General features: G+C 27.3%; 1 protein-coding gene and 1 long non-coding RNA gene across 2 annotated transcripts; one reads left to right on the forward strand and one right to left on the reverse strand.

Annotated features, from left to right (window-relative positions):
• Window positions 1–1,331: 1,331 nt before the first annotated feature.
• On the reverse strand, window positions 1,332–15,875 carry LOC134838054 (autophagy protein 5). The gene is made up of 6 exons (XM_063853498.1): window positions 15,598–15,875; window positions 15,436–15,535; window positions 15,066–15,299; window positions 14,907–15,007; window positions 14,366–14,486; window positions 1,332–1,529 (listed from the first exon to the last, which is right to left on the reverse strand). The coding sequence occupies exons 1-6, from the start codon at window positions 15,748–15,750 to the stop codon at window positions 1,405–1,407; spliced, it is 834 nt and encodes a 277-aa protein (XP_063709568.1). The 5' UTR covers window positions 15,751–15,875; the 3' UTR covers window positions 1,332–1,404.
• Window positions 3,814–8,620, forward strand: LOC134838055 (uncharacterized). Its single transcript, XR_010162341.1, has 3 exons — window positions 3,814–3,917; window positions 8,385–8,424; window positions 8,485–8,620. It is a non-coding gene; the product is annotated as an uncharacterized LOC134838055 (long non-coding RNA).
• Window positions 15,876–15,896: the final 21 nt, after the last annotated feature.

The following is a 15,896-nucleotide window of genomic DNA, read 5'->3' on the forward strand; positions in this document are numbered from 1 at the left end:
AAAGCAAATTCCTATTTTGCAATATCAAAGGTACCTTTAATTTGATATAAGAAATCATAAAGATTAAAATAAAATATATGGTTGGAATCAAATTGAAGCTTCAATAAATGTTCTGTGTTCATAAGCATTACCATCAATGTTGCAGTTAATTTAGTAAAGTCAATTATTGTTAAGTTAAAGTTAAAGTTAACATGTTAAGTTTTGCAGAGAAAGCAAAGTTAATTAAAGAATTCAATCTCACTGATGGGCACAAGTACCTGTTAGGTTTTGCAAAAGTTTTTCCAAAAGTGTATCAAAAGTTACTATAATGTTGGCAGAAGAAATAAAACACTTGTTGTCGCTTAGAATTGTTAGAAGCAAAAAAGAGTGAGTCCGATAGAGAACAGCGCTTTGACAGGTAAAGGATTTATGCAAGTTAGGCTGAATTGAGGACGTTACAGTCTGAGACTTTTTTGCTGAAAATTTTTGTGTGATCCGTAATACCTGCGTACCATCATCACGACTTAAACCAATTTCAATCCATGCTGGAGCTGTTTTATTTAGTAGAGTAACAGAAGTCTATATTATAAAAAAACCTATCTTTAGTAAATTTAATGTTTAACAAGTTATTTAATACATAATTAGAAATAAAATTACCTTTCACATTCGATTTGAAAACTTCATAAATGTACCTTGTTAAAAAAATGCAAAAAACAACTTACCAAGTAAAACAAGCATTGCTGAAGCCCTTTGCTAAAACTATATGATCCATCCCTGCATATCGCATAATTAAAACAAAAAAATACATGAATAGACAAAGTAAATGTAGGTAAATGAGCGACAGTTTCCGGATAATTGCTGTGACAGAATATTAATAAAGCAGATGTACACGTGTTTCAAAAGATTTAGTAAAAAACTGTTTTTCACGTGATTCATCTACAAAGTCTTGTTAAATTAACCTCAAACTTGTTAACATTCAAGGGAAATTTACTCGGTTAACTCGGTGGTCTTTTCGAACGAATTCCGATGAACATGTTTGTCACTTTCTCACAAGCAAACAAGCAAGTTCTTTGTGACAACTGACACAATTTGATTCACTGTAAAAATTAAAATGACTGCTGGACGAAACCCGATATTGCTGAAATTCTTTTTGCAAACACGTTGACACTGCAAAACGCTTGAACAAGTGTCAGTTTTAACACGTTATTCAAAATTTGATAATGCCGAAGAAAAAAAGTGAACTTTCAGCTGAAATTTAATAATTTGTTTAAATTTTTTTTCTGCATTGCAAACCTAGGTCAAGGCGTTCTCGAAAACCACAGAAAATGCTTCCAAGAAAATCTTGAGTCACATTTCAAGATAATTACATGGTTTATTTGTTATTAAAAAGTACATCTAAGCATTTATAATTCTTTGCCTGAGATCTTAGGCAGCTACAGCTTCGAACGTAAGACAAATGTGCAAAAAGTTGTCCGGATAACTCATGTGCTCCGATAGCCATTGCAGCGGCGTATCTTCCGGCAGTGTGATTCCATGAGTTTTGGCTGACACTGAAATTAAAAGACAAAAAGTAAATAAATTAAATGATTCATAATGTTTTCTCAGACAAGAAGAGCTTAATTGTTTCTACAAACAAACATTTCGCAAGTTTTAAAGCAAAAAAAAAAATTAACGCCGAGAAAAAACAAGACTTTTTATCAGCAACTCACGATTTCTTACACCTTTATTGATTTAACATAATTTCAGTTCACTTCCAATAATACTAATAGTACACACTTAGTAGAGTAATAACGAGAAAAAAAGAGAAGAAAAAAATCACAGTTTTACTTTATTTTTAATATTTAGTTAAATACAACAACAACAAGCACAAACAAGACTCGCATTTCGTAATGTGGCGCTTGTTATACTTAATACATCATCATAATGTATGTCTGTTGTTCACCTTGAAGTTTTTACTTCATATTTATTTATTTCATTATCTTTTGAAATAAAAAAAAAAGTTATTTCGATGCAACTCTCGTAATTTCAGATCGTTTTTATTATTATGATAATTTTCATATAAAGGAAAAGGCAGTAACGCATAAATCAGCGATTGCGAGTTTGGGTCAGAGCGAGTAAATTCAACGAATAGGAAAGGTAAGTTTATCAGATTACGCACTTTGCGTCGTTTATAGTACCTAAATCAAAATGAATTCATAACCAAAGCAAAAAAAATGTTATGAATGACAAATAAAAGAAAAATGTGTGGAATGTTAATTATATTATAATAGAAAAGGTTCAGCATCTAATTAAATTAATTCCTTTTAATGACATGATAAAAACACCTCTTGTTGAAAAAAAAGTGTTTTAAGTTGTTTCTGAGTTTTTAAGAGGTAAAAAAGGCGTTAATAGACTGAAAAAGTCTGTCTGTTTAATTGGTTTTAGATTTTGATTTTTTCAATTTGAGTCGTTCTCAAATCCAATTGCTTCAAATTTTCAAAATTTTTATAAGCGTGTAACAGTAAATGCACCAATAATCGTAGTCTTCCTCAAAATTTTTAAATTAACGTTGTAAATACTTCAATGAATAATTCAGGAGAAGAATTCCTAACTTTTCATACCCAGTGGGAAATTTGGGCCTTTTTTTAGACCCTCAGAGACTAAAATAAAAGCCTTTTAAAGTTTTTTTTAACCGTTTTTCAACTTTTTGTAGGTTTTTCGAGAAATTTATTTAAGAAAAAAGAAAAATTGAGTAAATTTTATGATTTGGATCAATAGAATTTGGGCTCAAAAATAGAATTTTCTCAATAATAAGTGAGTTAAAATCGAACTGCTGAGCCAACAAATATTCAATTTACTCAAATTTTCATTCTTGTAAAATAAATTTTTCGAAAAACCTACAAAAAGTTGAAAAACTGTTAAGAAAACTTTAAAAGGCTTTTATTTTAGCTCCTGAGGGTCTAAAAAAAGGCCCAAATTTTCAGATGGATGAAATAGAATAAAAAAAGCATTATCCCAAAAGCTAATATCGAATCTTTCAATACACGTGTTCTTTACAAAATTTTTAAGTATTCATATCAAAGACGTAAAATTTAAATTAGGTATTTTCATCTCACAAAGTAAAGAAAATTTTTTAACTAATTTTGAGTTTGAAATTTTATTTTCAGAAAATAAAAAGATCATAAAAGCCTTACAACTGATTTAACTCTAATTTGAAGATATTTATCTTAATGACTCAAAAACTTTCTAAAATACGCTCAAGTAAGTCAAACTTCTCCAATAATAACTTATATTCTAATTTGCTATTCAAGCCTTTTCAGTAGATTGTTTTCTTACAAAAAACAATAGAATCTAATTTAAATTTTACCTCGAACGAAATATGAAACCTGTGGAAACTTCTAATCTAGTCACTACTCAATTTTTTCTTCTTCATCATCATTTCGCATCTTCATCCTGTTTATCGTTTTATGACAGCAGCGCGTTTTTTATGTTAATTTTATTCGAATAATCCCCTAATTTTTTGGCATCATCTCTTTTTATTATTTTTATGATTATTTTACGCGAAAAAAAACTTCACATCTCTTTTCACAATCAATTAGCAAGAAATCGTCGAAACTTTTTAAAAACCCATTTTCGCGTTATTATTACCAACAAAAAAAAATGCGCGAGAGAGTGATCATTAAAAAACTAATAATCGCACATTTTATTACACAAACGAAACAATTTTGCATGAAAACGCACACGGCGGCGGACCCAAGATAGAATAAATTTTTGTAGTATCTTTGCAACAATTTGCTTGTGTATTTCTTTCATTTCGTTCAAAGAACATTTGCCGCCAACTTGAGACTTGTAAGAGTGAATTTTTGTGAAAATAAATAAATAAAAAAGGTCTGTTTGATATTACGCCGCGGATTTTTTTTCATCGTTGGGTGCTGCTGCTTGTTCGCTGCTTGCTACAGGTACGCAAAAAAAAACTCTTAATTGTTAATCCAACAATTAGCAATTCATTGATCGGGCGACGCTTGTCACATTTTGGCATGTTCGCAATATGTTTGTTTTGATTCATTGATGAAATATGTGTGTTGTGTGATACTTTTTGAGAATAATCGGATTGAACTATTTTTATCGGCTTGTCACATTTTGTTGTCTTGTTGCGGAGGGTGTGGCTGCCTACATTGCCCGAGATTGGCTGAGAGTCACGATGCTTGTGATAAGAAAAAAAATTTTTTTCTTCGAAAACAAAGTCACAAGATGATTGCTCATAGCGTTTTTGACCTAGAAAGATATTGAGATTCGTGCATCATCATCATCATCAGTTTGGCCTCCCATTTTTTCGTCGTCTTCGATTCTCGTGATCATCATGCTGCAAAGAAGCGCGCGCAACGATCTGATGTTTATTTGAATTAATTTTCATTTTAAAAATAAATCGTTCTATTTTTATGCCATATTTAATTAAAGTCAATCTAGTGCACCGCACACTTATTGCGCTCTTAATTGATCGTGATATTAGAAATAATGCACATCAGCAGATGATTTGTACTCGCGCAATTATCTAAGGTACAAAGACTTTCCTTAGGTTGGAACGAGGGTAAAAAATCACAGCGACACAAAATGTCATGTCATGTCATAAGAAGCATTTTTGATCCATAACTCATGTTTCATGTTGCCTCTCGGGTTGCGGTTAATCCATTTTTAAGAAACAAACAAAATGACAAAAAAACAGAAACTTGTAATTTGTCGAGAGCGAGTATGCAGTAGAAGGTGTGGCAAATCTATTCACCTCGACAAAATTGTGTTTGATGTCAACAAAATGCTTTGCCACATAAATAATTTTATTCAAATAGCGCGCAACTATAACAAATAAACAAGCAACATATTATTTTCCTCCTTTTTTTATTTTTTGATGTGTGTTGAAAGAATGTTTTTGCATTTCTTTCATGTGACAAAAAATAATCAAGGGCTAATATGGTATCTCGCACATATGCAAAAAAGTTTTTGTCTGAAATTCGCTATGAATTTTTTTAAATATTTAATGATCAACTACATTAATTATAAAAAAATTAAAAATATTTTTGAATTTTTTTTTTTTTGTTTAATTGTACTCAAATCTTGTCATTAATACTTTTTTTTATTTTCAGGAAGAAGCAATATTGAAGCAGAATAAACTTTTTGCAACAAATCTTAAGGACGATAACAAATATCATAATAGCACTCATGGAGAAAAACACAGAATATAAACTCACTACAATTTTTTAAAGCATTTCTCATAAAAAAGTTTTAAGAAACAATCATACTATTTATCCAGTCTTCAGCAGTAAAGAACAAAATGAGTTAACACGAATGCCTCTTAGCTTATGAAATACATTCCAGCTTTTTACTCAACAAAACTGTGCAAAACGCCAATCAACAAATTTTATGATGAGCAACTGTTGCTTTTAATGTTGTATTTAATCAAAAAACCTTTTGGAACCGTTTCAAATAGAACTTTTAAGATGTGAAACAACCTTAACTGAAGAGACAATGCCTTTTTTACAATTATTTTGTGATGTAGACTGGAGAGTCACAATATTTTTATATTGATAATTTCCATCTTTGTCACTTAGAATTCTTTATTTGAAGAAGAGTTTATACTTGAGAGCTTAAAATAAGTACATTGAATGTACCAGTATTATATTTTGCTGACTCGCAAGAGAAATGATTTCAAGATTCAGCTTTTCTGTACATCTGTCAATCTTCAAATGATCAAAATTTCTGAATATAGTTCAAAAAAAGAAAATTCTTGTTTAAAAATTTGTTTTTTGTTACTTGATCTTCTTAAATATTTCCTATGTGCGATATTACACATCAACTCCTGTTTCTTCTATCAAAACTTCACATAACCTCAGCAAGTTCAACACCGATAAGATATTTCGGTTTGTCGGTAAAGCTCACAAAGCCTTTAACAAAAAAAAAATACAAATAAAATTTTACGAAATAAATATTCAAAACACGGATTTTATTTACTTTTTTCAAATATTTTTTTTTTCGGACAAACAACACCTGTGTCACACACTTTTGTGGGGCTTCTCTCGAATTCAAACGAAAAAAATATTTATTAGTTTCTTATTGGTTGATTTTATTAGCTGCTCATTATGTACGTTAGCTACCGTTCTCCGCGCGCCGCGCTGTCTTCCTCTTCTTTTTCAAAAGGATCACACACACAGAGTTGGTACTTGGTACAGAAACACATACAAAACTCTTCATTCGTTACGCCTTTAATTGATTGTGACTTTTTTCTATGAAAGTTATAAAAACATGATTTGTGGAAAATAATAAAAAAAAATAGTGAAGCGGATGAGATCACAAATTCCTTTTGCTAACCGCCACTAAATAAATCTATGACATAAAAATATAATAAAATAATAAAGATAGGAAAAAAACAGAGCGACATAACATTCTTTCAGGATGTAAAAATTTTTTATTTGTCTTTTTTTATTTTTTTTTCTGTGTGTGACTTGATCTTGAATTTTAAACAAAAAAAAAACACACGAAAAAATATAAAATAAAATAAATAATGCAAAATAAAGAACATAAAACAAGATCAATGGAAACAAGCCGACGCCATTCTGTCTAGAATGGTTCAGAAAAAAAAACAATATAAAAAAAGAGAAAAGTCAGTTGAAATGTTGATATGTTTGGCTTTAATAAATACAATAAAAGAAAGAAAAAAAGTTCAAAATGAGGACAAAATTTTTTTCTAATAAGACAAAAGGATTTTTCTTCGTGTCTTGTTAGTAAATTCGAGAAATGATGAGCTCAAAAATCGTTTCATCATTTCTTCGGACGTCGTGAGTTGAGTTGAAATTCTTGTTTTTTTTTCTCTCTCGTTTAATATAAATTTTATTTTATGGTCGAGCATAAGCAGAGAACGAATTGTGCGCCATAAAACTAACACCATTTAATCTGATTCCTCGGAAAAAATGTATCGGATGTTTATGTTGTAGGTACATAATGTGAATGTGTATAAAGAACGAGAATTTATTTGCCATTAGCGAGTTTTGTAGGAAAGACATTTACATATTTTTAATTTAAAAAATTTTAATTAAAAAATTTTTTAATCTTAGAATTTTTTTAGTTTGGAAATTCTTTAATTTTTGATAATTATTTGAAAAAAAAAATAATTATTTTTTTTATGGAAAATTTTTTTTTCTCCTAATTTTAAAGAAAATAATTTTTTATTTAAATATTTTAATTGAAAATTTAATCTGAAAAATATAATTTTTTTCTTATTTTAGTTTAAACATTTTTAAATATTTTTTTAATCTCATAATTTTAGAGCAAATAATCTTTTTATTGAATTTTTTTAAGTTTAAAATTTGTTTTATTATTTATTATAAAATAATTAAATTTTCTTTAAAATTATGAGAAATAAAAATTTAAAAAAAAAAAAAATAATTAATTTTTTTTTCAAATAATAATCAAAAATTAAAGAATTTCTAAAATTTTTTAGGTTCAAATATTTTAATTAAAATTTATAAATAATTTTAAATTTAAAAAAATATCCAAATATTTAACATTTTTTAAAATAAAAATACAGATTGATGATATTTAAATTAAAAACTGTTTTAACTTTAATTTAATTTATTTTAATTTTTCAAAAATAAATTTAACTAAAATTTAAAAAAAATTCCAAGTAAATTCAATTTTTGAATATTTTTTAAATGAAATTTTGTACAAATTTTATAATTTTAGGACAAAAATCCCTTAATTTTCAAAATATAATCGAAAAAAAAGTAAAAAATCGTTAAAAGCTCATAAGAAACTCGATTTAAAGAGGTTACAAGATCATCATTACGTTCATTAATCACCCAAAATGTCCTCCCTAATCGCGAAACACACATAAGAAAGCTGCTGAAATGCAACCATAACATCAAAAACATGCACATCTCAAACAATTTCAGCGTAAACAAGACACATAGCGATTCACTCGTTGGTACTTTGCTCCACAATTTGAAAGCAAATAAATGCAAGAATGTTTTGCGAAAATGTGTCTTGTTGTGCAGGCAGGCAGGCAGGCATCGCATTAAAAAAAATATTTTCTTCTCTCTTTTATCATTTGCAGTTGATCATTTACAACACCAGACAGAACGACTCCACCTTTGAATGTACAACAACAACAACTTTAGCTTTTTTTTCTTCTCCTTCTTCTCGTTCCTTCTTTTTTTTCTTCTCGAGAGTGTGTTTGTTAACTTGATTATAATATATGGTTAATAATATTTTTTTTTTGTAAAGGAACTCTATTCTCCGAATCAAAAAATGACTTGGAAGGAATTTTTCGTTTCATATTTTTTTTTCTTGTTTTCGTGTAAACGCCAATAAATGTTGGCTCATAAAATTCACACCTTATCTTCTTCTTCTTCTGGTTTCTTATTTTTTTTTATTTTCAGAATTGCCAGCCATTAATTATGAGCCGAAAAAATAAAAGAGGTGAAAATTGCCTTTCGTAACTCGATCTCTCCTGACCATCAAAAAAAATCCGAATTCCAGGTAAATCTCTTGCCTCGCCGACTCGCGTCACAGCAGCAGTTCCCGAAATTGGTAATAATGAGTGCACAAACATGTGTTATATCACACTATTTACATGCATCGTGAAACGAAATATTTGATTCCCCAAAGATGATGCTTAACATGATGTTGCATTCCTTCGGATTCCACAAAACGACAGAAATTGATGTGCCCAGTTTTTTTTTTTGAATTTTAACAATCATATCAAATGTTGAAATCTAATTTACGTCCATATTCATATTCAGAAAAGAATTCCTTTTAATTCATTTTTATTTTGTTTTTCATAAAAGGAAGAAGAGAAGAACTTCGAAAAAAAGGAGAATGCATAAAAATTCCTTTTTGTCTTTTCGAAAAAAATTTTTTTGTTACGAAATTCATTTACGGTCTGTAAAATTGAGCGAGTGATCGAGCAAACATCGCGCGGTAATCAAGTGGCGTTGTTATAATTTTTTTTTTCTTCTTCTCTCTCTCTCTCCGTGTCTTCTCAATCACTCGAAAAGCCACAAAAAAATTATTCCCTTTTTTATTCTAATTTTTAAGTGTATGCTGCGTAAGATTTCATGTTAAACGGACATTCATCCAGAAACTGATTGATCATGTTCAGGTTGTTGTTTTTGTTGTTTTGTGGGATAGTGAGAACAGCCCAAAATAACTCACGAAAGAATAAGGAATGAGAACACGAATATAATAAAAATAATAATAATAAAAAAAATGCCTGGCATGTCTTTTAATCTTGAAAAATAATCAGAATATCGAGTCGTCGAGGTGTAGCGTGAAATGAGTATTTTTTTTTAGAATTTTTTAAAAGAATAAAAAGAGTTTAGACATGAAGGTACCTTGAAGAGATGAGAAGAGAAGAGTAGGAATGAACAGAGAATTAATGAATATGTAAGAAATATTTGGTGACAGTTTCCTGTTTTTGTTAGAGATTTAGGTTGATGTGATTGATTTTAATGGAAAAGGAACTTGATTTTTTAATGAGGACTTTGGGTTGAGAGGAGATTTTTGATTTGGACGAGATTAGAGAGTTATGACAATTAATCATTTTTTGGTAAGTTTTTTTTATTTTTTTAAAAAGAGATGTTTGCTTAAGGGATTTTTGAAGCTTAGAAACTGAGAGGATGTAGAAAATATATGCAGAAAAACATCTTTAGAATATTTTAACTAAATTGACTTTTGACTAAAGTTCAAGTTGAAAAAAAACAGTTTAAATTAAAAATTAGTTTTTCTTAGTTTTTTGACAAAAATTTTAAAAATTAAGTCAATAAATTTGACTTAAGGCGAATAAATATTTTTTATTTTAATTTTTTTTTAAATTTTCAAAAAAATTTGAAATTTCAAAAACATTTGACTATTGACTTAATTTTACTTTTACTTTAACTTGAGCTTTTGTCAAAAGTCAATTAAGTTAAAAGATTCTTTTGACTAAAACTTGAGTTAAAGTTTAAGTCACATAAGTTTTTGAAGCTTAAGTTTAAGTCATAAGTTTTTGCAGTTTTTTTTGAAAAACTTACGTGATTTAAACTTTAAGTTAAGCTTATTTTTAATCAAAAATATATTTAGACTTAATTGACTTTTAATTAAAGCTTAAGTTGAAAAAAAATTAAAATAAGTTAAAAGTCATTTGTTTTTTTTAAATTTCGACCCAATTTTGAAAAAAAAAAATAATTTTTTGAAAATTAAAAAAAAAATGTAAATTAAGTCAATTAATTTGACTTAAGTCAAACTTAAGTGATTTTTACTTTAGTTAAGTTAAGAAAAAGAACTTAATTAATTTTGGCTTTCTTAAAGAAATTAACTTAAGATTTTTTTATTTTTCCTGAAGCTTAAGTTTCATAAGATTTTTAAGTCTGAGTCAAAAGTTTTTTTTTAAATTTTGGTAAAAAGTTGTTAAGTTCTTGACGTTTTGACCAAAAGCCTTTCGATCAATTCAATTCGAGACGAAATTTGAAACAATTTAAGTTTTCAATTTGACTTAAAAGTGTTTAACTTAAAATAACTTAAGTGATTTTTTAATATTATGAAGTATCTTCACAAAATTTAAAAATATTGATAAAATTTTTTAATAGTTTCAAGATTTAAAAAAATCTTTTGATTTCTCAAGTTTTTCAAATTCTATTTCTCCAAATTCAATTTTCCCTTAAAAGAAATTGACAGTTTGAGCCTTCTTATTGATAGATTCAAAATATTTCTGACAGAATTTTTTTTCCTAAAAATATATTTTCATTTAATAAAATCTGTTGAATTCAAGTTATAATATTAACAAATCCTCAAATCGAATTTTTCATTAAAATCTTCTTCACAAACCAAAAAAACTAATCCCTTGATAACACCGCGTGATCTAACCTCTGCCCCCATTAATTCGCATTTTAACATGTCACACGAATGTATATCTTGTTGTTGCCACTACTTCTGCCGTTGAGTGCTAATAATGCGTTCTATTTGCGTATTTATTCATCACAGGTCAGTTATGTCGAAAAAAAGTGACAACTCATGCACGAATGAGGCCTGAGTAATCTTATTAGTTTGACTATTTTTCTCTTTATTCATTTGATATTTTTAAATAAATTTAGTTTAAAATGTTGCTCACTTGTTTTTTTCTTCTTCTTGTTGTTCAACCGATGTTGTTGTTTGCGTTCGATTAAAGAAAAAATTTCGCGAAGAATTTAAATAATGGGAATATGAGTCAATTTGAAAAAAAAAAAACAAAAAAGTTTAAATCTAATTTATTGATTATTGGGGTCTAGTTCAAATTTTTAAGGGGATTAATTGGTTATGTGAAGTGATTTAAATGAAATTTAACGAAACGGATTTCAAAAATCGTTTAAGTTTTAATTAAACATTAAAGATAAAGAGATTTGATGAAATGTTTCATATTTTATTTTATTAAATTTATTTTTAAAAAATTCATGCAAAAATTCATTTAAAATACTTTATTATGAAAATTTAATCAAAAATAATTTTAAAAATTATTTATTAAAAATATCAATAAAAATATATTTTAATTTAAATTTATCAATGAAAAATTTGAGAAAATTATTTCTTTAAAGCAATTTATTTAAAAAATAATTAATTTAAATAAATAAAATCATAATTTATCATTTAATTTATTAATTAAAATTTTTTAATTTAAAAATAACTAATAAAAATTTGAAATTCGCCTTTTTTTAATTCAAGTTAACATATGAGTTAATATTTTTCTACTTATTTAAAATTGTAAGAATAAAAACACATTAAGATCAATTTTTAATTAAAAAAAAATGGTAGTTTTGAATTAAATTCAACAATAAAGGATAAAAATTGGTAAATGTCAATTCAAAAAATTACGGTTAAAAATTTGAAATTCGCTTTTTTGCTAATTCAAACTTACAACAAATATAATTTTTTGTTAAAACTTAGTTTCTTTTTTGAAAAAAATTTTTTTCGTCTCTAACTTTTAAGATTTCTTTAAATTAATGTGAAACATCTTCCTTCATTACCTCATTTTGAATGAGATAAAAATGAACTTTAATCAACTCATTCAATTTTTAATCAAATTTAAAAAGAAATAGAAAACAATTAACAACAGCTTGAGACCTCAGTCATTGAATGACTCGAGATAATTTAAAGAAATTATTTACGCAGCTAGAACCCTTTCTTACGTTTTTTCTACCTTTTTCGGGTTTCTTCTGAGGCAATCAACGCAGTTAGTTACGTATTAATAAAAAAAATCATAAAAAAAGTTAATAATTTCTGGTTTTCTTCTGTTTGATAAAAGAAAAAAATTGTTTGATATTCTTCTGCGTTAAAAAAAATAATGTGACAGTATCCAATTTTATCAGATCAGAAAGATCGATTTACAACAGGTTTTAATTTTTTTCTTATTTTTTTTGTCGAATAAATAGAAAGTCGACGTGTCTTCTACGATTCTTCTTCTTCATTCGCCTTCAATAAAAAAACTTGAGAAATATTAAAATAAGTTTCGAAAACCAGTTAAAGTTAGTCAGTTAGCGCACTGGCGCTTCACATCACACAAAATAAAGCACTAAATAGAAGAAAAAGGTGGTTCGAATGTAACATTTAACAACAACATGAATCATTCATTTAAATATTTTTTTTTTAAACTGAGACTCTACAATGGATTTTATTTGTTATAAACGTTGTTGTTAATAAAATTTATCATATATTAACCGAAATAAATAAATAAAAAGATAGAGAAGATAGGGAGTGGTCGTTTCCTCTCTCTCTGATGTTGTCTTTGATTTTTTCTTATTATTTTATTTTTTTTTTGTTTAATCAGTAATCCATCTCCAAGCCAAGTAAGTATCAATCGCGAACCGAACCTGTTTCATGTGCTTAATTTAATAAATCCGGTACCTCGTAAATTACATTTAAATGTTTAAATTAAAAAAAAAGTAAGAAGAAAAAAAATTATCAATGATTGTCTTTGTTTTTTTCTTCTACTTTTTCCATCACAGGTGTAGAAAGCTCGAGACTGGACCAAATCTCCTTTTATCTCTCTTTTCTTACAACAAAGTTTATGGAAGTTGTTACAAGATTTGACCAAAAAGACAAAAAAAAAGTGTCAATGGATCGTAAAGCAGGTAGGCAACAGGTTTCAATAGAGAGATTTTTTTTCGAATTTGCAGTGGATGCTGTGTCAGGTACCGAGAAATTTTTAGAGGAAATTATCATAACAAAGAGTCATCTTAAAAATTGTATCTTTTTCGAGAGATGCTTTGATGGATTGACAGAGGTTGTCAACTTTGGGTAGATTATCAGATAATTTTTGAAAACATGTCAATTATAAGAAAATATTTAAAAAAAATTAAAAATTAGAATTATGGCAAAATTTAATAAAATTTTAATTTTTTTAATATAATTAATTCAAAAATTCTAAAAAATTTTTTTTTTAAATTTTTCCAAAAAATTGATTTTTAAAAAATCTAGACTTCAATTTTAATAGAAAATTTAAAAAAATTACAATTTAAATAAAAAATTGAAATTTGAAAATTGCTTATCTGCCTTCTTTGAAAAAAAAAATGTTCAAAATTGATCGATTTTTTTTTTAATTTTTACTTAAAAATTAAACAATAAATAAAAAAGTTACTCATGATTAAAAATTTTCAGATTTTTTAAAAATCAATTTTTTGGAAAAATTTAAAAAAATTTTTTTTTTTAGAATTTTTGAATTAATTATATTAATTAAATTAAAATTTTATTTAATTTTGCCATAATTCTAATTTATAATTTTTTTAAAAATATTTTCTTATTATTGACATGTTTTGAAATTTTTTTGAAAAATAGAAAATATTAATTAAAAAACTTTTAAGTTAGTCAGAAAAATTTCTTGAAATAAAAATATTGCAAAAAATTCTTATTAAAAAATTAAATTTATCAAATTTAGATTTTTAAAAAATCTTCAGAATGAAAAAAAAAAATGATAAACTGTTAATAATAAAAAAATTGAAAAAAAAATCATTTAGAAAAATTATAGAATTTTCTTTAAATAATTTAATTTAATTATTTTTATTAAAAATTTTAATTTAATTTTTATGATTTTAAAAAAATTTGAAGAAAAATATTTTTAAAAAATTTTTAAATTAGACGAAATTTATTTCAATACTTGTAACTGACCCTTAAAACTATAAAAAAATGCAAAAATTCATAAATATTTTTTTCTCAAATCCAAAAAATTAAAAAAAAATGTCAAAAAATCATTTAAAATACTCAAAATATGAAAAAAACTTTCAAAAATTTCATCAAAAAATTTCAATTTGACCAAAACTCGAACCACTCTGTTCATTCACAGCATCCAAACACCTCGACCTCATCACACAAATCGAACGAGAATCTTCCTGAAACTTAAATTTATTCCGCTTACCTGCTTTCCGTACAGGTGTTGAAAATTCATTTAACAGATCCTGTACTGTGCGCTTTTGTCCCGCTCCATTCTCTGCGCTGGTGCTTATTGGTGTCACAAGTTTTTGTCGGTAAGTGCCATCCTGAAAAATAATTTTTATTATTTTATTGCAAGTCCCTTCATCTCTCATCTCATCTCATCTCTCAGGAGATGAAAAGAAGATGAAAAAACAAAAAAATACGAAAAATAGTGATTTGCATAATTTCGAAAGTCCCATTGTTCGGGGTGCATTGTTGCCTCTTTTATTTTTGTTTCTATTTGTAGGCACGTAGAAATTATGCTAATTTGTCCTTTTTATTGCTTGTTGCACCAGCAACTAACGTGAGAACTACATAATTAAAATCCATTTGTTGTTTTTCTCTCTTTTTTTTCCTTAATCTCAACTTGTATAATGCCGTTTTATGGGGATTTACAGGATCACAGGTTAAGATTTCTTGAGAAATTTTATTGCAGGGCAATTTGTGCGTTAAGACGAAACAGATGTTGGTTCGAAAATTTTTACCTCATTATAGCAACGGATTGGAATGTGTTTGAAATCGCCTTCTTGATCGGATCCTTGTTCCATGAGGCGACGATTGACGGCCCAAAATTGATCAAATTTGTCTAAAAATTCAAATTTCATGAAAATTTCTTCAAAAATCAGGAAAAAATTAAAATTCACCATTAACAAGACCCAACCAAAGTTGTGTGTGATCCTTCTTTTGCATATTTTGCATGACTGTCCCGCGATGTTTCAAGACGTCAGCTTCCTTCAAGCTCGCCATGAAATGCGCTTCGACCGTTTCTCGGTTGGGACATCGAAAAATCACGTCGTCGGGGAATTTTGTAAAGTGTACCGTGAGAGCCCATGGCAGGGTGCTGTCTTCGCCGACGTTGAACAAGTCAAAAAGGACACCTGTAGAAAAAACGGTAAGAAATTTTTGAATTTTTTTCATGAAAGCTTTTAAAAAAATGAAATTTGTGGAAAATGAAACAAGAAATCTCGAATTTTTAATTTTTTGTAAATTTTTTCTTAAATTTTCATGACTCACCAATCGGATAGTGCCATTTTAAGGGAGTCCCGTTGTAAGAAAGCCACATTTCGTTGTCCTGATATTCGTTTGGGACGAAACGTAAAAAGTGCTTTTTCACCTAAAATTGATTTTTTATGAAAAATTTATTTTTTTTTAGAAATTAATTTAAAATTTTCTTACTTTTTCAGTTACAATCGGAAAATAACTCAGACGTGGTATCATCAAATAAAAAGATTCAGATTTTTGGAGACCTTCTTCGTCGGGATCCAGTTGAAAGCAAACAGGAATATTTCCGTCCCATATTTCGCGTAACACTTCTCTATCACTTGCCATGTCGCGAAATCAGATGACTAGATGTTTAACTGTCGAACGAGTCTTTGGTGAGATTTTTAAATTCACTTTTTGATGAAAATTTGATTTTTTAAAAGATTTTTTTGTGTTTCTTTGTTTACCTCGAATTAGCGTGTAAGCGAGAGTTG

The sequence above is a fragment of the Culicoides brevitarsis genome, chromosome 1, assembly GCF_036172545.1.
Source record: "Culicoides brevitarsis isolate CSIRO-B50_1 chromosome 1, AGI_CSIRO_Cbre_v1, whole genome shotgun sequence".
NCBI lineage: Eukaryota > Metazoa > Arthropoda > Insecta > Diptera > Ceratopogonidae > Culicoides > Culicoides brevitarsis.

What these genes read in the sequence shown, in the direction of transcription:
- LOC134838054 (XM_063853498.1), bottom strand. Translation starts at nt 15,750, where the DNA reads ATGGCAAGTGATAGAGAAGTGTTACGCGAAATATGGGACGGAAATATT. An exon ending in AAAATGGCACTATCCGATTG is followed by an intron (nt 15,300 to 15,435) that starts GTGAGTCATGAA and finishes TTTTTTCTACAG; the next exon opens with GTGTCCTTTTTGACTTGTTC. An exon ending in TTGGTTGGGTCTTGTTAATG is followed by an intron (nt 15,008 to 15,065) that starts GTGAATTTTAAT and finishes TTGAATTTTTAG; the next exon opens with ACAAATTTGATCAATTTTGG.